This window comes from Apis dorsata, unplaced genomic scaffold (genome assembly GCF_000469605.1).
Source record: "Apis dorsata unplaced genomic scaffold, Apis dorsata 1.3 scaffold_29, whole genome shotgun sequence".
In the NCBI taxonomy this organism is placed as follows: Eukaryota; Metazoa; Arthropoda; class Insecta; order Hymenoptera; family Apidae; genus Apis; species Apis dorsata.
Window position 1 is genome coordinate 121,710 of NW_006263331.1, and position 20,601 is coordinate 142,310.

At 24.6% G+C, this 20,601-nt stretch overlaps 9 protein-coding genes and 1 long non-coding RNA gene across 15 annotated transcripts in view; 3 read left to right on the forward strand and 7 right to left on the reverse strand.

The window, feature by feature from the left end:
* Positions 1-1,269, reverse strand: part of LOC102674632 (flocculation protein FLO11) — a 7,047-nt gene extending 5,778 nt beyond the window's left edge. The window contains exon 1 of one of the 2 annotated variants that reach the window (XM_006608067.2): positions 754-1,263. The gene's annotated coding sequence lies outside the window, so the exon portion shown is untranslated. Of the gene's footprint in view, positions 1-753 lie in introns of both variants that reach the window. The other variant, XM_031511274.1, reaches the window with a different exon arrangement.
* Positions 1,270-2,369: 1,100 nt separating this feature from the next.
* On the reverse strand, positions 2,370-3,710 carry LOC116185814. The gene is made up of 2 exons (XR_004150724.1): positions 3,568-3,710; positions 2,370-3,474 (listed from the first exon to the last, which is right to left on the reverse strand). It is a non-coding gene; the product is annotated as an uncharacterized LOC116185814 (long non-coding RNA).
* On the forward strand, positions 2,474-4,658 carry LOC102681353 (MORN repeat-containing protein 5-like). Of its 2 annotated transcripts, none has more exons than XM_031511141.1 (5): positions 2,474-2,588; positions 3,216-3,402; positions 3,560-3,719; positions 3,797-3,966; positions 4,043-4,658. In XM_031511141.1, the coding sequence occupies exons 1-5, from the start codon at positions 2,474-2,476 to the stop codon at positions 4,191-4,193; spliced, it is 783 nt and encodes a 260-aa protein (XP_031367001.1). In that variant the 3' UTR covers positions 4,194-4,658. The 2 variants fall into 2 exon arrangements, with proteins under 2 accessions (XP_031367001.1, XP_031366997.1); XM_031511137.1 differs by lacking the exon at positions 2,474-2,588 and adding an exon at positions 2,892-2,987.
* LOC102674239 (NHL repeat-containing protein 2) lies at positions 4,315-8,256 on the reverse strand. Of its 2 annotated transcripts, XM_006608064.2 has the most exons (10): positions 7,984-8,256; positions 6,898-7,064; positions 6,607-6,766; positions 6,393-6,463; positions 6,045-6,260; positions 5,728-5,957; positions 5,387-5,612; positions 5,028-5,225; positions 4,826-4,939; positions 4,315-4,746 (listed from the first exon to the last, which is right to left on the reverse strand). In XM_006608064.2, the coding sequence occupies exons 1-10, from the start codon at positions 8,141-8,143 to the stop codon at positions 4,339-4,341; spliced, it is 1,950 nt and encodes a 649-aa protein (XP_006608127.1). In that variant the 5' UTR covers positions 8,144-8,256; the 3' UTR covers positions 4,315-4,338. The 2 variants fall into 2 exon arrangements, with proteins under 2 accessions (XP_006608127.1, XP_031366993.1); XM_031511133.1 differs by having other exon boundaries at positions 6,045-6,463; positions 7,984-8,255.
* On the forward strand, positions 7,946-9,146 carry LOC102674106 (HIG1 domain family member 2A, mitochondrial). The gene is made up of 3 exons (XM_006608062.1): positions 7,946-7,962; positions 8,542-8,709; positions 8,794-9,146. Exons 2-3 carry the CDS (start codon positions 8,565-8,567, stop codon positions 8,955-8,957), a joined length of 309 nt encoding a protein of 102 aa, XP_006608125.1. The 5' UTR covers positions 7,946-7,962; positions 8,542-8,564; the 3' UTR covers positions 8,958-9,146.
* A 310-nt stretch (positions 9,147-9,456) lies between these two features.
* On the reverse strand, positions 9,457-11,641 carry LOC102675033 (rhotekin-2-like). Its single transcript, XM_006608070.2, has 4 exons — positions 11,468-11,641; positions 10,744-10,934; positions 9,913-10,606; positions 9,457-9,822 (listed from the first exon to the last, which is right to left on the reverse strand). Exons 1-4 carry the CDS (start codon positions 11,612-11,614, stop codon positions 9,490-9,492), a joined length of 1,365 nt encoding a protein of 454 aa, XP_006608133.1. The 5' UTR covers positions 11,615-11,641; the 3' UTR covers positions 9,457-9,489.
* Positions 11,642-11,788: 147 nt separating this feature from the next.
* LOC102674903 (26S proteasome non-ATPase regulatory subunit 4) lies at positions 11,789-14,045 on the reverse strand. The gene is made up of 6 exons (XM_006608069.2): positions 13,778-14,045; positions 13,222-13,362; positions 13,030-13,141; positions 12,574-12,948; positions 12,195-12,480; positions 11,789-12,123 (listed from the first exon to the last, which is right to left on the reverse strand). Exons 1-6 carry the CDS (start codon positions 13,801-13,803, stop codon positions 11,876-11,878), a joined length of 1,188 nt encoding a protein of 395 aa, XP_006608132.1. The 5' UTR covers positions 13,804-14,045; the 3' UTR covers positions 11,789-11,875.
* A 159-nt stretch (positions 14,046-14,204) lies between these two features.
* LOC102675848 lies at positions 14,205-16,585 on the reverse strand. Of its 3 annotated transcripts, none has more exons than XM_031511243.1 (4): positions 16,215-16,585; positions 15,696-15,774; positions 15,386-15,587; positions 14,205-15,070 (listed from the first exon to the last, which is right to left on the reverse strand). In XM_031511243.1, exons 2-4 carry the CDS (start codon positions 15,701-15,703, stop codon positions 14,306-14,308), a joined length of 975 nt encoding a protein of 324 aa, XP_031367103.1. In that variant the 5' UTR covers positions 15,704-15,774; positions 16,215-16,585; the 3' UTR covers positions 14,205-14,305. The 3 variants fall into 3 exon arrangements, with proteins under 3 accessions (XP_031367103.1, XP_031367110.1, XP_006608141.1); XM_031511250.1 differs by having other exon boundaries at positions 15,696-15,782; XM_006608078.2 differs by lacking the exon at positions 15,696-15,774.
* Positions 16,586-17,059: 474 nt separating this feature from the next.
* On the forward strand, positions 17,060-19,438 carry LOC102675624 (SRR1-like protein). Its single transcript, XM_006608076.2, has 4 exons — positions 17,060-17,317; positions 17,396-17,555; positions 17,626-18,321; positions 18,535-19,438. The coding sequence occupies exons 2-4, from the start codon at positions 17,410-17,412 to the stop codon at positions 18,548-18,550; spliced, it is 858 nt and encodes a 285-aa protein (XP_006608139.1). The 5' UTR covers positions 17,060-17,317; positions 17,396-17,409; the 3' UTR covers positions 18,551-19,438.
* The window catches only part of LOC102675154 (short/branched chain specific acyl-CoA dehydrogenase, mitochondrial), a 4,195-nt gene continuing 2,127 nt past the window's right edge, over positions 18,534-20,601 (reverse strand). The window contains exons 5-9 of the mRNA XM_006608071.2: positions 20,182-20,352; positions 19,771-19,896; positions 19,489-19,671; positions 19,275-19,410; positions 18,534-19,184 (exon numbers count right to left, since the gene is read on the reverse strand). Coding sequence (XP_006608134.1) covers positions 19,009-19,184; positions 19,275-19,410; positions 19,489-19,671; positions 19,771-19,896; positions 20,182-20,352 — 792 coding nt within the window. The 3' untranslated portion in view covers positions 18,534-19,008. The remainder of the gene's footprint in view (positions 19,185-19,274; positions 19,411-19,488; positions 19,672-19,770; positions 19,897-20,181; positions 20,353-20,601) is intronic.

Genomic DNA, 20,601 nt, shown 5'->3' on the forward strand with positions numbered 1-20,601 from the left:
GTATTGTATATATATTAAAAATATATATATATATATATTGTAAATGTAGGAAAATAATTCGAAAGAAATAAATGGGAGAATTTAATTTGCTTTAGGTGAACGACCCTTCGGTTCCTTGTTACCCCCTTACGGATCATTGCCTTAACACGACGACCGGTTTTCCATCGTATTACAAATCGCTGGGTAAATGCGATTTACACGAGTGCAAGTGATGAACGAATTTCTTCAAAATGAAATCGTGAAGATTGAAGATTGTAAAAATTGTAAAAGATATTTCAATTGATTGTTATATTGAATTTAATCAACATCGTTGTATTGATACAATTTCTAGAATAGAAACATTTTCGTTCGCACAAAATTGATACGTATGTACATAGATTTTTTGAAATATCGAGTATACCGGCATCGACATAACAGAATGCAGAAAGAATTACGCGATGAAATTACGAGGAAAGATGCAGCATAGAAAATTCAACTGTCTTGAAAATATATTTTGCAGAAAGAAGAAAAGAAATTATTATTTTTTTTTTTTTCAATAGAGACAATATTATTTTATATTGCATTATTAATGCATTCTTTTATTTTTTTTTTTAATCCTTTTAATCTACTAATTTTTCTTCCTTGGTCAACAACATCCATTACATTTATTAATTTTTTTCGTGTACTATACTGTGTGTATGCAATGTTTAAAGAACAGGGAACAATTTTCAGCAAAAAATAGCGAAGCCGGTCAAATGTCGAGACAATAGTTAACTACCTCGATTAAAAAGTGATCAAATTAATACTTTTCCCGAAGATAAACACCATGAGAGCGTTCGACTTTTCCTCCTTCCTTTTCTCGCTCTCTACGCTTCTCTCGTTTTTTTACGTATCTTCTGACAGCGCGCGCCGATCTGTATTTCTTCCCGTATCACCTGTCGTGTCTACTGTGTCTTCTACCTTGGACAAGCGCGTACTACGTGCTTGAATCCTTGGTTAAGACGAGTGCATCGGACTGAGAAAGAAAAGTCATCGAAGAGGGGGAACATAGTCTTCGAACGAAAAGATGGAGAAAGGGTGAACTTGGAGAGTCGAGATGTTGCTCGGAACGGTTTACGCGGGGGGACAGACGAATGTCGGGATACTACACGGGAATATATCGAAAGAAAAAGGAAGGGAGAGAAAAGAAGAAGGGATAGTATGAGGTCGAAGGACCAAGAGTTGAGTTACACGGATAATAGAAAATATAAATCGAATAAAAGATCGAAATAGTACTTCGAATCTGTGGACTATGCATTTTTGTAACGATAGCAAACTATGAGACGAGTAAAAATAATTGTTTTTACGTATTATTGGCGTAAAATTATTTTTTAGCATTTTTTTCAATTTTTCTTATGATATTTTATTACATTACAAAGTATTTATTAATATCGACAAATATAAAATTTGATAATAAATAGAAAATTAATAGTGAAATCAAATAATATAATATATTAGTATATTTTGTCTAAGAAATTAAGAACAATTGATAACGGTATCTCGATTGAATAAATTGTCTTCGCGATGATAATTTATAACATAAAAAATTTTAATAAATTATTTGAATTGTGTATAAACGTAACTTTTTTTTCTTTTCTCTTTCTCTTTTTTTATTCGCAATATTTTTATGTATTTATAAATACGATCAAAGATTTAAACTAATTTGTTTTTATAAATATGTATACTTATATATATATATATATCTCATTTCTATCTACGATGAGGAACACTGACGGACGCTTAACGGTATTCGTTTATTCTACTTTTCTTTCCACACTGTTCTTCAACTGTTTTAAGAAATATTCGGCCAACTTGACCTCCGTCCAAAAATCGCAACAAGTATCGTGAGAAAAAAATGACACGCATTAATTTCAAACAAAAATTTAAACAATAATAAATCGTTTATATGAAATTTTTTTAAATTTTAAATCATATCATCTCTTGGCTGTTTATTATCAATTAATATTACAACATATTTAACGATCTATCAACAATCACTGATAATAACGGTAATAATGTTTAAAAATTATTTTAATTAAGAAATAAAAATTGATATTAACCTGTTATTATTTATTAACATTTATGAATAATAATAATTATTAAAGTATTTATATTGCAAATAAATAATTTCGCAATTTTAACGATACCCCTGCTTATTACATTAACATCTTTTTTGAATTCAATTTTTTGTAAAAATATATATAATTTATTGACACAATTCCATATTTTTTTTAATTATTAAATTTTAATAAAAAATATATATGTTTTAATTAATTTATAAATAAATATAATACTCTACGTAAGATTCAATGTTATCTGGATATAATTAAACATATTATATTATTCTGGTGTTTTTTTTTTTTTAGTATTTCTATTTATATTAATATTATATTATTTGATAAATAATTTGGAATGATCATATGATCAATAAAAATGTTAAACTTAAAGATACAACATGTACGCAAGATTCAACAACTTAGAAGAATCGTGTTTTATCGATGGAAGCGAATATAAGGGTACTTGGACCACATTTGGCATGGAAGGAGTCGGTAAATTCATCATGCCGCACAGTTAGTATATATTACTCTTTATCAAGATGTTACAGAAATGTTACAGAATAATCTCGAATGCGTATTTCTTTACACCTTGCTTGAATTGTTTGAAAAAAGGAGGAGAAAAAAGCAATATAAAAATACAAAATAATTATAATAAGAAACAAGAGATAAGTGAATTGTAAATAAAAAAAATATGATAGAAAAATATTCATAATTGAAATACAATGAATGTTAAATCTTTTAAAACTTGAAATTACATTTTGTAAAATGTACACGTTAACGCCAATAATTGTGTCTAAGATATGTACATATGTATAGCATATATACTGGTTTTTGAGTACAACATTGAGCATTTCTCGCGCGTAAGTCGACGCGTACCGTTATGCGACCATTTTCGTCGCTTCATGTTCTAGAGTTCGTATATGTTTTTCATTTACCTATAGCTCAAATATCTTAGTCTTACATGCATTCACTATATTATAAATTTTATAAATATGCATACGCACACACGCACTTTTTTTCTTCCATTTATTTTTTTCTATCGCTAAATCTTTTGATCTCTTTCTTCTGATCTTCTTCGTTTCGTTAAATGACCCGAATCTATTTATTGTAATAATAATAATGAAATTATTACTGTAATAGATGCTATCTTTGAAGGAGAATTTCGCGATAATATGTTTCATGGCTATGGTAGTCTATATTGGCCTCGTGGGCAAAGAATGGATGGAATTTGGATACAAGGTGAATGTAGAGACAAGCAATACGTTTTTAACGATGGATTAAATTTTCTTGAAACTGATTGGAAGTATTGCAAATTTCCTGATAGACGGTTAGTAAATACATTGTACTTTTAAAAATAATTTTAAAATTGAAATACTGAAAGTTAAATCATCATTTTATCCTATAAAGTGTATATAAAGTTTATCACTGATCATTAAAAAAAATTAGAGATAGAATTTTACTTTCATTAAATTCAAGTCCATTAGATACCAACTGTGTCATAAATATGGATTGAAACCTGCTGGATTAACTTTACGCACGAATAGTCAAGACGAATTTATTATTCCTCCTAAGTGTTACGATGCAGGCATCGGAATTTTTAACCCATCTCAGTATACTATTATTTGCTATTCAGACTTGAAAAAGGTATATACATTCAAATAAAAATATCTGTCATAATATAATATATAATAATTCACTACAAATTCTGAAAATATTCGAAGATAATTGAGATACCAAATGTCAAATTCATTAAGTGGATAAAAAATAATTGTCAAAAGGCATGGTCTGAACCAACTGGAAAAAATATAAAAGCTTTCTATAAATATGACAAGAAGGTTCCTTCTACATTATTACCATTTTCAAATAATTCTTTTGAATCCTGGTGGAAGAGGTACAAATAAAGATATTCAAATACTAAATAATTGAAAATATTCATTTTAATTATTTCTATTCTTATTTCTTTTAAGATTAACTACTTTTAGTCAAGATTCTACCTACGATCGAAAAAAATCCTATTGTTTATGCAAAGATAAAACATCAAGCGTTAAAGAAGATAAAAATCCCATTGAAATCCATTTGATTGAAACGGATATAGAAAAAAAATACAATACAATTTAAAAAATAAAAATTTAATAATATTTTATTCTTGTTGTAAATAAATATTTAATACTTTTCTGCAACAGATTAATATATTTAATTATAATTTAATTCTCTATCTATTTAATATATAAGAAAGATAGAGAAATGAAAATAAGAATATTTATTATTTAACAATAAGTTGTTTTTGTTCGGTTACAATATTACAAGCATGTGCTTCTTGATGTATACGATATGTTACTGACAATTTTTTTGATACGCACTCGGTTGTTTTGCAAGCAATAATATCCAAAATCACGCACATCTCTTGTGTTTCTTTTCCTTCGGGAATCTTTATTGATATAGGATTTGAAAGTTCTCCATTTCTTGCTCTAGCTATCCATCCAGAATTATTTATAGGCAAATTCAAAGTCCATCTTTGTGGTGCATCTAAATTTAATTTTAAATCACGTTCAAAAAATATTATGTTAAATGAAATATTTAATTCGGCACCTTTCTCGTTAACTGTGGTATCAAAAAAATAAATATTTTTAGAACTGTTGTTTATTTCAATCGTCGAAATGTTTATCGGTAACTGTAATATAATAATGAATATTATCTATAAATATCTATATGTTTTCCAATATCTATAGAATAAAAGCATAATAATTTACCGTAATAATATTTTCCTTTTTCATGTCGATAACCTTTATTACATGATTATTAGTATCAGCCACATATAAGAGATCTTTTTCAGAACTGATAGCAATACCGCTAGGTTCATCGAACTATAAATTATAAAGGAGTTATATAAGAAATTTATAATCACATACTGATTAAATTAATAAATATAAATATTTTCTAAGTATAACATACTGAAAATTTCTCATTTGGTTTTCCATCACCATATATAGTTTTACAATACTGAGTGGTTACATCAATTTTCTTAATTTTGTGATTATATGTATCAGTTATATAAACAGCATTTTCTTTTGAATGCCAAGCTATACCTAAAGGATGTTGAAGCTTAGCTGCATATTTTATACCATCAAAGTCTCCATAATCGTGCAAATCCTGCGATATCACAATATTCCATGTTAAATAAAACATACTTTGAATATATACTACTAATTATTTATCGATTAATTACAATAAAATTTTTAAAATCTATATTTCTTAATTTTTTGAAGTTTTTTATTATTTATTTAAATTTATTTATATATATTAAAACATACTACGGGATTTCTGTTTGCACCACAAACGACCGAAACTTGTCCACTTTCTAAATCTATGCTTCTGATAGCACTACTTTCACTATCAGCAAAAAATGCAATTTTTCGTTCTTTGATTACAGTTAAACCAGACGGTTGTGCTAAACCAGCTGCATGAGGATACAAATTATTACGATTTTCTTCTCTGCCACTTCCTACTATAGCAATACAAGTACCCGCTTTGTATTCTCTATAAAAAATTTAAAATGAAATATTATTCTATAGATCTTTTATAAATATTAGAATAATATAAAATAGAATAATAAAAATAGAATAATATAAATATTAGAATAAACTTTATGTACCTTTTTTTCCACCAAATAGTATCTTCTAAAAAAAGCGCCCAAATCTGATGAGTACCAGCCATTGCGATCAATAATATGGGTATAGTATTTTTATTACATTCATATTTATAAATAGCTAAGTCCCATGGTGAAGATAAAATTTGATCTTTACCGATTTTACCTCCAATATAATCATGACCTTGAATACCCGTACCAACAACAGTAGTTACTATTTTTTTTATCAAATCTATCTAAAAAATATTTTAATTTTATCTATATTATTTTAAAAGATATAGTTCGTATATAGATATGTGTAGAATTTAATGATAAAATATTACTTTTCTAATTGCGTGATTCTCATTATCGGCAACGTAAATAAAAGTATCTAATATACACACTCCCTGAGGTGCATTAAATCTTGCATTTTCAAAATCACCATCTTTGAAACCAGGATTAGAACCACCAATAATGTATTGTATATTTCCTTTAGTGTCCATTATTAAGATTCTATTGTTGCCAGTATCAGCTATGATCAAATTTTCTCCTTGCTCATTCTGAAAAATCTCCAACTTACTAGGGAATAAAAGATTTTTATTATCCACAGTAGCCAATAAATGACATTCCAATTGCAAGGGAAGATCATTTTTAGATATTTTATTTAATGATTTAAAATAACTTAATGCTACTTCTACAAATAGAATCAATTCATTTCTGTGTCCTTCTCCTACAAAAACAGCCAGTAATTCTCCAATAGGACCTATAATATATAAATTTTTTACATGGAGGCTTTTGAAAATAATAATATACTTATATATATACAATTACTATATAAGTATAATGATATAATCATTATATAAGTCAGATAAATATATATCATAATAATAAATATACAACACTTACCTATCATTACTAATGTTGGCCAACATGAGATTCCTAAATTATGCCATGCTGATAATGTTTTGTCATTTACAACTGGATGTTTTATATTGTATCTCTGAATTGCTGACAAAAGTCTCTTTGAATCTCGTTCATTTGAAAATTTTGCACTGTGTACTCCAATCTGTGTAATCCAAGAAAAAAGTAATAATATTATGATATGTAATTATTAATTTTAATTGATTAATATTATATAATACAATATATATTATATAATATTATATAATACAAATTATATATTTTGTATATACTAACAACAACAAGGCCATCAGTAATTGGAAATCTTTTTTCAAGATCATTTAAATCTGGTAAAATGTGCATACAATTGATGCAACAATATGTAAAGAAATCCAAAATAATAATCTTCCCATTGAGATGTCGATATAAAGATAATTCCTCTGTGACATTGAACCATTCCAAACCTATCATATTTATAAACAAATTTCTTTGAAGATTGATTATCAAATTCACAAAAATTGCAACTTTTATGAATATAATTAAATGACGTATGACTTTAATTAAATTTTAGGATAGAGTAAAAATAAATTATATAAAGAATGGACAAATGAAAATAATATATATAAAATATATATGAAAATAATAAATTAAATTTAATCATCTTCCAATGATAAATCATATTTATCATACAAATTCTTGATGGTAGTTTTATTTAATACAGCTATTGCTCCTAAAACCATTTGAGTTACATCTTTAATTTCATTGTATTTGTGTAATAAATCCATAGTTTCTTGAATTGAACGAAATTCTGTTTCTTCAATTTTTAAATTGGTCAATTCTTGATCGAGAATTTTTTCGTGTTCTATTAATTTGAAATATTCGCGTATTTCTTCTTCTGTAAGTAAAATATTTTTTTTATCATTCGAACACAATGGTTGATTTGAACTTGCTGTAGTTAGCCTTCTAATATTCTTCATATTTTGTTCCTTGGATTTTTTAAACATTTCGTTGTGTAACATGAATCGTTACATACAATATCTTTTGCCTAACGAAAAGCAGTCATTAAAATTCTTAAACGTTCGAAAAGAAAAATATCGAAAGTTAATATGAATTTAAATAAAATCTATATATTCATCTATATAATAATAAAATAATATAAAACTTTATACAAATATATAAAATACAGAATTATCTTCAAAATTTAGAAACTATAGATCATAAATAATCAATATCATAATCAGTTTCATGTAAATTGAAACACTAACTTGTGCAACTCTAATACAATCTATATTTATTAATTATAATAATTTTTCTATATATATAATTAAATATGTACTAAATTTTTATTCTGTATAATAATAAAACAAATATAAAATTATTAACCTGTTTGAAAATCAGCGATCCGCGTATTTTTATTTGAAAATATTTTAATATGCTGTAATACTAATTCCTTTTGTTCTTTTTTGTCAAGCAATAATTCCAAACTTCCACGTATTTCTATGCCTATTTGCGTTAATTCTTCCACAGTATCACGCACATTCATATTCTGTTTCGAATATTGATTATTTATTATTTAAACAAATTTAATAATCCAAAATAGCTAAATAAACAAAATAAAACAAACAAAAAATGAATTAAAACGTTATAAAAATATGAATATTATATTGATGAAAGAAATTCCAAATTGACACACATATAAAAATAAGTACTTTGCTTAAACGTATATTTTATGAACTCGTGTTATATTATATATACTATTATATGTACTATATATGTTATGAAATACTTATATCACATATATTTTATTTGAATAGGCATGTTTAATTAAAATTTGTCAATTATCCAAAATATTGTCACTATTGATTTTTTTTCAAAAATAATTTTAAGGAATAATTTAATTTAAATTTTATTATCTATCAAATTCACATATTTTCTTATATTCTATACTATTATAATAATAAATAATGTCGCCACATACAGAAAATCCAGAAAAGTTAAAAGAATTAGATTGGATTAGTGTACGTACTAAATTGAATGATAATTATAAAATTGAATCAATTAAAGAAAAAATGATACGTAAAGTAAGAGAAAATCCGATAATACCTCTTGGTAAATATAACCTCTATTTATAATATACTATTTTACATATAAATAAAACATTTTAAATTCTATTTTTTAATAAAATCATTTTAGGTATTTTGGCAACTACAAGTGCTCTCTCTTATGGTTTATACTCTTTTTATATGGGAAATACTAAAATGTCTCAATTAATGATGCGTGCTCGAGTTGGAGCACAAAGTTTCACTCTTTTAGCTATCATTGGTAGTTGGATTATTATAGCAAGAAAAAATAATTAATATGTTATCATTTATTTATTTACTTAATTAAATAGTCAAGTATTAATTATTCCAATTAAATTCTATTGAATGATAAATATTGTTATATATATAATTGTATATTCAACTGTAGTTTTTATTTTAATTTTTACTTATAATCTAATTTAATAGAAAAACTTATAATAAATATGTTTTATAAATTAACATTAAAACTATTTGAATATTAACATTTCATATTATATAAATATCTATGATGAATTTCATTAGAAAAATGTTCATAAGATTTTAATGAATTGAATAAATTTTAAAATGCAAAAATGTATCATTAATAATGCATAATATTTGATAATAAATTTAAATAATTTAAAAAATAGAAATGATTGAAAGAAATGATTTTATGAAAAGTATAATTTCTAATAATTGTGACTATTTTGTTATTTTTTTATTTTTTATTATTTTTAATTATCTTAATCACAGCTTTATTAATTATAATTTTTAATATCTAATAAATATAAATATATTTAAAATTAAAACAAAATATTATTTATTTTTTTTATTTAGATTGAAATATGTTTACTTCTTTACAAATATTATCTAGTAATGAAGTTTCGTCATAAAGAGATTTTTGTCGTTTGTTTATATTATTGAAAAAATTTTTTATATTTGTATTTTCATTTAGATATTCAAAATTTGAAACTTGTTGAGGTGTTATCACTGCATGTTTCCATCTAGCATGTTCTTGAATACATATTGTTAATTGTTCAAACCATTTTTGAGCATCTTCATTTGAATATAATTCTATAACATCGCGCTTCTCATTATCAGTTATATAATTAATTATTCGTAATTGATTTTTCATTGATTTTGATCGGCGGATAATAGTTTCCTGAAATATTAATATTATAATATAGTATCGATCATATTCGATAGTATCGAAAAATTGAATAAATAAATTTTAATGTATATATCATTTCACCTTGGTCATACAAATCGTATATATAGGTTCTAATTTTTCTATACATTTCTTTGATTTCCAACTATCAATTTGAAAATTCTGTAATCGTATCCAACATCGTTGATTATTTACAATTGCAAATCCAGCGCAAATTTCTTTATTCATATAATATGGTTGAATAGCTAAGCGACAACAAAAATGTCCAAAAAGCGGCAATATTTGAATTTTATTCCCAAAATTATTTAATGTTAGATCATGTGAACGTATATTTTTATTACTATCATCAAGAGTCATTTTTGCATAAGCCATCAATTCAAATTGTGGTACTTTGTTAAACTCATATTCATCTCGTAAAACTGCCGCGAACTTTCTACCTACAGTTTTTGAAATTGAAGAATGAATTGTTTTTCTGATTTTTCTTGGAGTACTAGCAATACTAAGATCTTCTTGCAAGATATGACTATAAACTTCTAAAGATAATTCAAATTCAGCTGGTACATTATTGAACAATAAAATATCAGGAAAACTAATATCAGTTTGTTTCCTATCAATGGGAAAAAGTAAATTTGTATCATGAACTTCTGCACCAACTCGGACTATACAAAAAATTGCAAATCTTCGATAATCTCCTCGATTTTTAAAATGATCAGTATCTCTCCACATTAAAGGAAATCTAAGATCTGAAATTGACAGTTTCCCCTTACTATTAAAAGTGCTGAAACATATAACAATCATATAACAATGATAAAGGATATTTTTATTTGCATTAAATGTATTGTTGTAAATATATTTAATACATATATATATATAAAATTAATATAATTTGATTAATATAACAGATTAATAATATACCTTGTTTTCAATGATACATCTTTTTTCTGATGTTCTAATTCAATCATATAAGCAGACATTCTTTTGCTTGAAGTTAACAAAGCACGTGCTGCTTCTAAACTTTGTGCAGGATGCCGCGCAGCAGCTAATAATCTAGAGGATCCTTCTTTAATTTTAGTTTCTAGTTCAATTTTTTGTTCTAAGTCATATTCCTACAATAAATATATTTTTCCAAAAAATGCTTTTTTTTTTATAAAATAAATTTTTTATTTATAAAAATAATTTCTATTGTTAAAGTTATTATCTCATATAAAAAAGATATGAATCAAATGAAAAATATTTTCATTTTGATTTCCGATAAATATAATTGTTTGATATGATTTTAATTGATTGCGAGAAACTAGACAATTTACCCAAAATTAATGATAAAATTAGTTATACAAAAGATTTATATTAAGTATTTAAAATAATTAAATTTATTAAATTTGTAAATTTTAATTTATATGTATACTAATTTAATAATCTCTTTTTCGAATAAAAAACATAACCTAATTTTATTTTATATATTAATCATAATTAAATATTTTTAAATGATATCTAAAAATTTAAATAATAGATTTTTCAAATATTAAAATAAGAATATAATTTCTATTTAAAAAAAAATAATAAATTATATAAATTTTTAAAAAAAATATATACTGATTAAATTTTATCAATTAATTTATCAATCGAAAAATTTACTTACCGCTACATTTTTATAATTTCGAATACTTTCTCGCCTTCGAACTCGTGCTTGATAATCACTTAATGAACGCAAATAATTATTTTCTTTATCTAAACTATCATTTAAAGAACCGCGTAACGATCCAATACTTTTTCTACGTGGCGCCATTTTGAAGTTTCATTGATGTTTTTGAACGGTAACGGTTTTTCGATCATTATATAAAAATTTTAAAAAAAATGCAGACAGGAGAATTGAAGAGAAATTATATAATAATCATATGGAAGAATGATTTTAAAAACTTACAAGCACATATAACATAAAAGCATAAAAAAAAATGTTAAATAAAGTTCTGAAAAATTCGAACTTATATTTGGTATAAGATATTCAAAGAACATTGATTAATATAAAGAATATTTAATGAGCACAAATTTATTTTTTTTCCTTGTCTTTATCTTTGTCCTTATCTTTGTCCTTATCTTTGTCCTTTTCTTTCTCTTTTTCTTTGTCCTTATCTTTGTTTTGTTGAAGAGATCCAACGGCTTGACGAACAGCTTCTGAATGAGGATCAACACCTGGTAAATTTTCCAAAACAGATTGTAAGAATGCTGGATCAGACATTACAGCAGCATAATCTTCTTCAACTTCCATTGCTTCTTCTTTTAGAGATTCAAGTTCTTCTATAAAATAAAAAAATAACAATAGTATACATACATACATGTAAACTTACATATATATATCTAAATCTTACGTTGATCTTGCATAGACATCTGCATAGCAAAAGCAATTTGTTCTTCCTCGGTCATGCGTGCAAAATCAGGTGCATTTATGTTAGCAGGAACAGTATTATCAGCTGTTGATGATGATGTTTCTGCACCCTCAAGTGACATAGCAAGAGCACGCTTTAACATTGCTTCTTCATTATGCACTTCTTTAATCGTTTCTGGTGGTTTATTTGTAGCTGCTTCATTAGCTTGTGCACGACGTGCTTCATCTTCTTGACGCTGACGTTGCTCTTCCATAGAAACACGTAATGCCTACATAAATAAAGTAAAAATTGTAAAATGTGTCCATATAAATAAATTAAAAAAGTTGAAATTTGATTAAAAAAATAAATATAAAATACAAACCAATGCCAATTCTGGGTCTTCATTTGGATCAACACCAAATTCATAAGCAGACCCTCCCATACCTGTACCACCCATTCCATCTTCTCCTTGAATAATAGGAGAAGAAATCAATGCATCAGATAAATGTGGCCCAGGTGGAACTGTGACTAAATGACTGCCTGTTCCATCTTTTCCATTAAGAGCATTGATAAAGGCTGTTAACACTTCATTGTTAATGCTTTCTTCACCAAAACTAATCACATCTACATTAACTTTCTCTTTTTTTAATCTTTTTGCTAATTTTACAAGTTCTTTCTCATCAATTTCTATAGGACTACCAATAAAAGCCACAATACGCATTTTATGATTTTTACCTTGACGATGTTTCAATGCTAACTGTTAATAAACATTATAATTATAGTTTTTTATAATTTATAAAAATTATATACATAAATTATAATTAATCAATATATTTACATGTGCAATGCGTATTCCTGTAATTAAACTTAGGTTACCATTTGGTTGGACTTGATGAAGTTTTGATAAAATTCTGCCTACGTCACTAGTAAGTGTAGCTAATACTTCAACACTATTTAAAATAGTAACGATTAAATGAAAAAAATAACAAATACTTTTTATTTTTGATACGGAATATATGAATTGACTTACTTAGCTAGTGTTATCAAACCAACATTATTTTCGGGATTCGATCGTGTTTTTGAATGACAAACTAAATTAACAGCATCTTGTTGTGCTTGTAGTCGTGTTGGTAAAAAATCTCCATTTCTCATATAATCGCTGTTGTCAACACTGTAAATATTCAAAAATATATAAAGAAAATAATAAATGTTTTTCATGAATAAATTTGTAAGAAACTTATTTTAATTCACATAACCTTTATTTGATTAGTTTATAAAAACAAAAATATTTAAATTATAATTCAGTTAACATTATTATTTATTAAATATCTTATACATAATTTTATACTAAATCAAATTATAATTGTCAAATTTTATTTACAAAAAAATGTTAATCATGAATATTTCAACTTTGCACTGTCACTCGAGATAACATTTATGTTAACAAAATATTCGTATGATCAGAAAAAATGAAATTTCATTAATATTGAAATGTGATTTAATGAATATTTAGAAAACATAAATTTATAAAATGAAAAATATGATGAATTTTATAGATTTATAATAAATAAATATCTAGAGCTTACCATATCATCGTACTTTCCAGTACCATCTTGGTTCGAATTACTAAATTGTTTCATTCCGTTTCGTTCCGTTCTGTTATATTCTGTCGTGATTTCGCTTCATTCCATTTTATTTTGTTCCACTTCATCATATTTTGTTCTTTATTTATTTGTTTGTAAGTTAAAATTTGAAATATTAATACTTTTAAAAATAAAAATAACTAATGATATTGGAAAAAAGGAAAAAATGATATTGCATGTACGCCTTGTTGAGAATTATATCGTAATATATAATATATATATATATATGTATTTATACATATACATATATACATATACATATATAGTCTTTAATTTAAGTACGTACAATTACAAGATAAAATGTTATTTGCTTAAATTAGAAATTTTTATCATTATGAAGCAACAAAAGAAAGTAAAATAATAAAAAAATTTAAAAAATAGTAACAGAAATACATAAAAAAGAATTTGACAGAAAATGTAATAAAAATATCAAGAGTATTAAAAAAAGAAAGAAAAACTAGATCAAAGTGATTAAAAAGAAGAAGAATCAAGTATTGTATCCAATTGGAGCGTCGAATATCTTGGTGCTTGATCCATTAATGTTGCTTCTTCGTAAGTTGGTGGCTGATCGTTATAACATTTTGATTTTAACATTTCTCTGGTCCGCCTTCTATGATTAAAAGTACGTATGATAACTATGAGTGGTCCTAAAAGTAACATGATAATACCGATTGCAAGCATGAGTATAGCAATAGCCGTTCCGACTCGATTTACGTGTGATCGTCGCGATTTGACTTCACTTTTATTGTTTCCTATATTTTTATCAGACATTTCATTGTTTTCGTGTTCAAAAAAATTTTTTTCATTCAACCTGATTAAATTAGTAGTACCAAAGTCTTTGAATTCAAATGAAACACTTGACATACTATCATTCATTTTACTGTTTTCTGTCTCATAAGGATTTTCATTAGAAGTAAGTGGAATAATAATATTCGCTTTGTGCTTTATTTTCTCTACTTCATTTTTGTTACTTGAATAAATTGTTGAAGATTGAATTGAATGTAGATTTCTAGTATCGTGTTCATGTCGAATTGTTGTTCGTTTTTTGATCGTTGAAATCGTTTTAAATATTCCATTGCCGATATGCCATTGTTTATTCGATGTAATATTCTTAGGCTTATCAATAGTGATGTTTTCTCGTTGAGTGTCTATTTGAAATTTTATTATTTTAAAACGATTTTTTGTAATATTTGATTCTTTAAATAATTCACCTTCATTCCATCTTGTTAACTTTTCCTGTGAAAATAGTATTCTCGAATATTTTCTTAATTTAATATTTTTTTTTAAAAATATATACAAATTTTTAAAAAACATAAATCAAAAATATTAAATTAAGTATTCAAATACATATGTTGTTTATGTATAATGAATTACAATTCACTATTATTATTAAAATTTAAATTATTAAATATTTACTTCGTTAAAAAAATTACATATTTATAAAATATTGCCAAAACTTTGTATTAATAATTCAATTATTTATCAATAATTTAATTATATATATTTAAAATATTATATAGTATCGTATATTCATCGATTAGAATGTCGAACCTGTTTGCTAACTGTGTCATTTCGTACTTTTGTCTTTTCACACAAGGAGATTACACCTTTTTGTAGAAGTATAATTCCAATGATACTCCAAATAGTTAGCTGAAAGATGATTGTCAATTTTGGAGCCCATTTATTCATTCTTATGTTTAAAGACATCTTTAAAAAAAATGTTTCTCGTAGATATCGTATTATTCGCTTGTGCCTGAATCACATTGAATAAAAAATCAATGAGGCCAAATATATATATAGTTTTCGAAATGTATCGTCGTAAAAAAATAAGAATAAAATTATTTCATAATTGTTAACTTACTTTAACATAAATTTCACTTCTTCACCTTTGAGATGAAGACAATTTATATTTGTTGTTTCATAAGTTTAGTATATGGATTCTGAAAGACTAAGATGACTTTAATATTTAATTTTAAAAATAAAATAAAATTTTTAATATATTTGTAATTATAACGTTGCCAAAGTTTAGAATAATGAAAATCTAAAGAAATCAATATAATCAATTCTTAAGTAAAAAAAAATATCATTAATATTGTAAATAAATAAAAAAATCCAAATTATATATATTATAATTATTAAAATTATAATATTTATAAATATTATTTATATATTATAAATATTTAAAGAAAAAGAAAAACACTGTTGATGTTAATGTTTAATATTTTCATGTTTTTTAACTATTAGAAAAAGATAGCAAGTCACTATTTTTCAATATTTATATATATATATATATACATATATATAGTCATATATATATTATATTTATCGCAAGAAACGCGCATTCAATTTGACATGATCAATGCGATAATTTTTCTTTTACCTTTACGTGTCACGTTTCTTCTTCTGTAACGTAGTATATTAAAAACGCTGTTGATAAAAATCGATCGGCACGAATACATTACGATGGATTCCTTACATATGCGTGTCGATTTATATCGATCGATCATAACTGTTACTTCACACTTGTTAGTCGCTTGCTCGACCGTTCTTAGATCGGCTCATCGTTCAGTTAATTTGTTGTCAACGAATAAAGCATACGTCATACGTTCTACCAGAAACGAAGTATAGGATGTGGTAATAGGTCTCTATCCTATATTTTGTTTGTGGTAATCACATCTTATGGATTGTATCATTCATATTCACATTCGAACTCTGTTGTACAAAGCATTTAGCTTTCATTTTCTTTTTTTATTTCTCTGTTCTTTTTTATTCAAAATATATAAAATATCTGCCATATAATTATATGAAATTATATAAATATAATTTTTTATTTTAATCAAAATATTTAAAAATGCTGATTATAAAAAATATAATATTTGTTTATATTCTTGTTCAACATTTTTATAATTATACATTATTAAATATAACAAGATATTTTTATTATATATATAAGTATTTTTATTTTTTGAAGGATTTAAATATTTATAGTCATATCATATATGCATATATATTGAATAAGAAAAAAGATTGAATAATCTTGATAAAAAATAAATAATAAACTCTAAAAAACAAAATAAAACGAATAATAGCAATATAATATTTTAGCAAAATTTAACAAAATATATATTTAACACTATTATATATATATATCTTAAATATTGTAATGTATTAATTATTAAAAATTAATAAAATTTGCTATTTTTTTAGTTTAACGATATAGTAACGCCATCTATAGAAGACAAGTAAGATATAGGGCCATCTATTAGAGAAAATCTTGAAACTTAATTTTTTTCCAATTTATTATTTTTAATTCTTTTAATATAACATTTTATTCTAAATTTATTCACTTACCTTATATTACTAATTTTGGTTATATTTTGAAATATTTTTTATAATAATTCTTCTATATAATTACAAAAGCGTGATTAAACCATAGGCTATATGAATTATAATGAAGGGTATATGAATCTTTTAGTTAAATAGGTAAGTAATAAAATGATTGCATACAAAACTGAATTATTTTATACTTTTTAACTATGAATACACATATATATATATAAGAATACATATATAAAATGCGAGACAGTGAAGAATTTAAACTCGTAACTAATCGAAAGAAACGTACACCTAAGATTCGAACTATATGCCATTCAAGTACATTTTTATCTACTAACAATGACAATGATGGTGATCACAACATTAATTACGAAACAGTTTTTGGGTAAGGATTTTTTATATACATATTTTTTTTAGATATTTATAAAATTTTTATAACAATTTCATAATTTCAGAAAATTGCTAAAGGCTGAAATTGAGCTGAAAAATTCATCATTTGCTGATAATATTTTTCATTATTTGAAAGATTCATTAAACGCTTTAGATGGCAGTGGTATTTCTGATATAGTGTGCTATGGTTTGGGTCATTTTTTTAGTCGCAGATCTTCTAAATATCAATTAGCACTACTTTTGTTTTTGAAAAAACATTTTAATCCTCAAGTTTATATATATGATCCGATTTTTTCTTCCAAAGAAATTGAGTTTCTAAAAAAACTTGATTTCAATGTTATAAAAATTAATGAAGAAGGCAAACGTATTATATGTGATAATATTACTTTAGTATATATGCCACATTGTTCAATACATTTAATTAATAATTTTCTTTATGCTAATTGGTGTAAAAAGTTAAATAAATGCATTCTTTTAACAAATAGCTTTTCAATTGTGGCAGATAATTTCAGAAAAACAAATAAATCTAGTCCTATTGATTATATCTTGCGTATACAACCATATGTAACAGAAATTGTTTTACAAAATAATTTTATATATGAAGAAGTATTTAATGATTTAAATATTCATATATTTCTTGAACAGAATATTAGTAAAATTCCTCAAAGTTTTTGGAACAAACAAGAAAAACCTTGCTATCAAGATATTGAAATTGATTATTTAACTGCTAAACAAACTGAAGAAATAGATGCTAAGAATTTGTAATTATATTTTTTTATGTACTATTAAATAAATCTTTATAAATCATTAAGTTGTATACTATTATATTATTCTTATAAGTTATTGAATTGTATATTATAATAAAAATAACTATATCAAATTTTTAAACAATTGAATAAGATAATGTTTTATGCAAATTTAGGATGGAAAGTATTGAGTATCAATCGATAAACAACATATTTTATCTGTTATAGATTAGAAGAAAGATGAAACCAAACGCAAAATTGCTTCGTTCGCTCATACAAGAAATTCGACAAACGTCATCTGAACAAAAAGCAAAAAATAATATTATGATACAGTATATTTTGGAACAAGCAAAATCTCATCAAGAAACTTCTGAAGTTTTGTGCAAAGCACGAGAAGAATTAAAAAATTTAGCAGAAACATATCTCTGTTACCTAAATTCTCAGCGTATGTGCAAAGAAATTAAAATCCGATATGCTGGTAAAGGTGAACGAAGTATTAAAGAAACTGCAGATCTCGTTGGATTTAAATTACCTCATGATCCAAAATAAATTCGGATTTAAACAATAATTAGTTTAATATAGATTTATTAATAAACAAAATAGTAAAAAATGAAACAATTACAAAAAAAAGTATAAAAAGTACTATTAAAAAGTACTTTTAACTTAAAAACTTATAAAATAAATCTTAATTAATTATAATATTTATGAATATTCTTTACGAATACATTTGGCTATTGTTGATAATTGCATATTACTGGTTCCTTCATAAATCGTACCGATTTTCGAATCTCTGAAATATTTTTCTTGGGGAAAATCAGTTGTAAATCCTACTCCACCCATAAAGTCAATACATTTTGCAGTAACACGCAAAGCCGTTTCTATATAGGAAAAAATACGTAAATCATATATTTGATATTTTATTAATATATGGTTTCGTAAAGAAAGAAAGAAAAGAAAATATTAATTACCCGATGCAACCAATTTCGCCATAGCAGCCTCTTTCATTACATCTTTTTTCATATCAACTAATCTGGCTGCATTGTAAACCAATAATCTAGCAGATTCAAGTTCAGTGACTACTTGAGCGATTTGATGTTGCATAGACTAGAAACAAATAAAATAATAAAAAATATTTGATTTTATTATTTATTATATTAAAAACAATTGAATTTTCTTTTATACTTGAAATGAAAATATATCTTTCCCAAATTGCTTTCTTTCTAATGTATATGGTATTGTAGCATCCAAGCAACCTTGTGCTATACCAATCATTTGAGCTCCAATACCAATTCGTCCTTCATTTAAAAATCCAGCAGCATATTTATATCCATGCCCAAAATGTCCTAAAATATTATCTTCAGGCACCTTTATTCAAAAAAAAATCATATATAACAAGAATTAATAATTATAAGTAATAAATATTCACAATTTTTTTATATATATTCAAAAAATTATTTTATTTACTCTGACGTTGTCGAAGTGTATCATACATGTACCCGATGCTTTAATTCCTAATTTGTCTTCTGGTTTGGCTATTGTCAATCCAGGTGTATCTCGTTCTACAAAAAATGTTGTAATACCACGATATCCCTATGCACAAAAATTTATTATCAATTTCTAAAAGTTTAAATATCATAATCCATAAAGAAATAAAGTGAAATTATGAAATTATGAATTAAAAATTAAATTTATTTGAACAATTAGTTGAACGATTCACTAGAAATCAAATAAAATAACTTGCATTGAATGATTAAATAAAATGAATTGTTTGAATTATATTTTATATTATAAAATCAAACAATTTTAGTCGAGTCAATTATTTTTTATATACTATGATTATTATTTTTTATTATTTATTAAATATATTAGACTTACAGCGGAAGGATTTGCATTTGCGAAAACTAAAAACAATTCTGCAATATCGGAGTTTGAAATCCACATTTTTGTTCCACTTATCACATAATCGGATCCATCTTTTTTTGCTATAGTTTTTAAAGAAAAAGCATCTGATCCTGAACCAGGTTCCGTAAGACAGAAGCTCCCCGCCTCGAAAAATAAAAAATTAATAAAAAAAAGTATGTATATTTTTGCTATAAAACATACAGAGTGTAATATATTATAATTAGAGGAATTATATATATAAATTGTAAAAATTATAAATATAAAGTGCCGTTTTGCACATTTGTTATCTTTCATATGATAAATTTTGTAAATATTTTCAAGTTAAAATGTCTCTAATTTAAAAATTTTTCGACATAAGTTTATATATATTTTTATAAAATATATATATATATA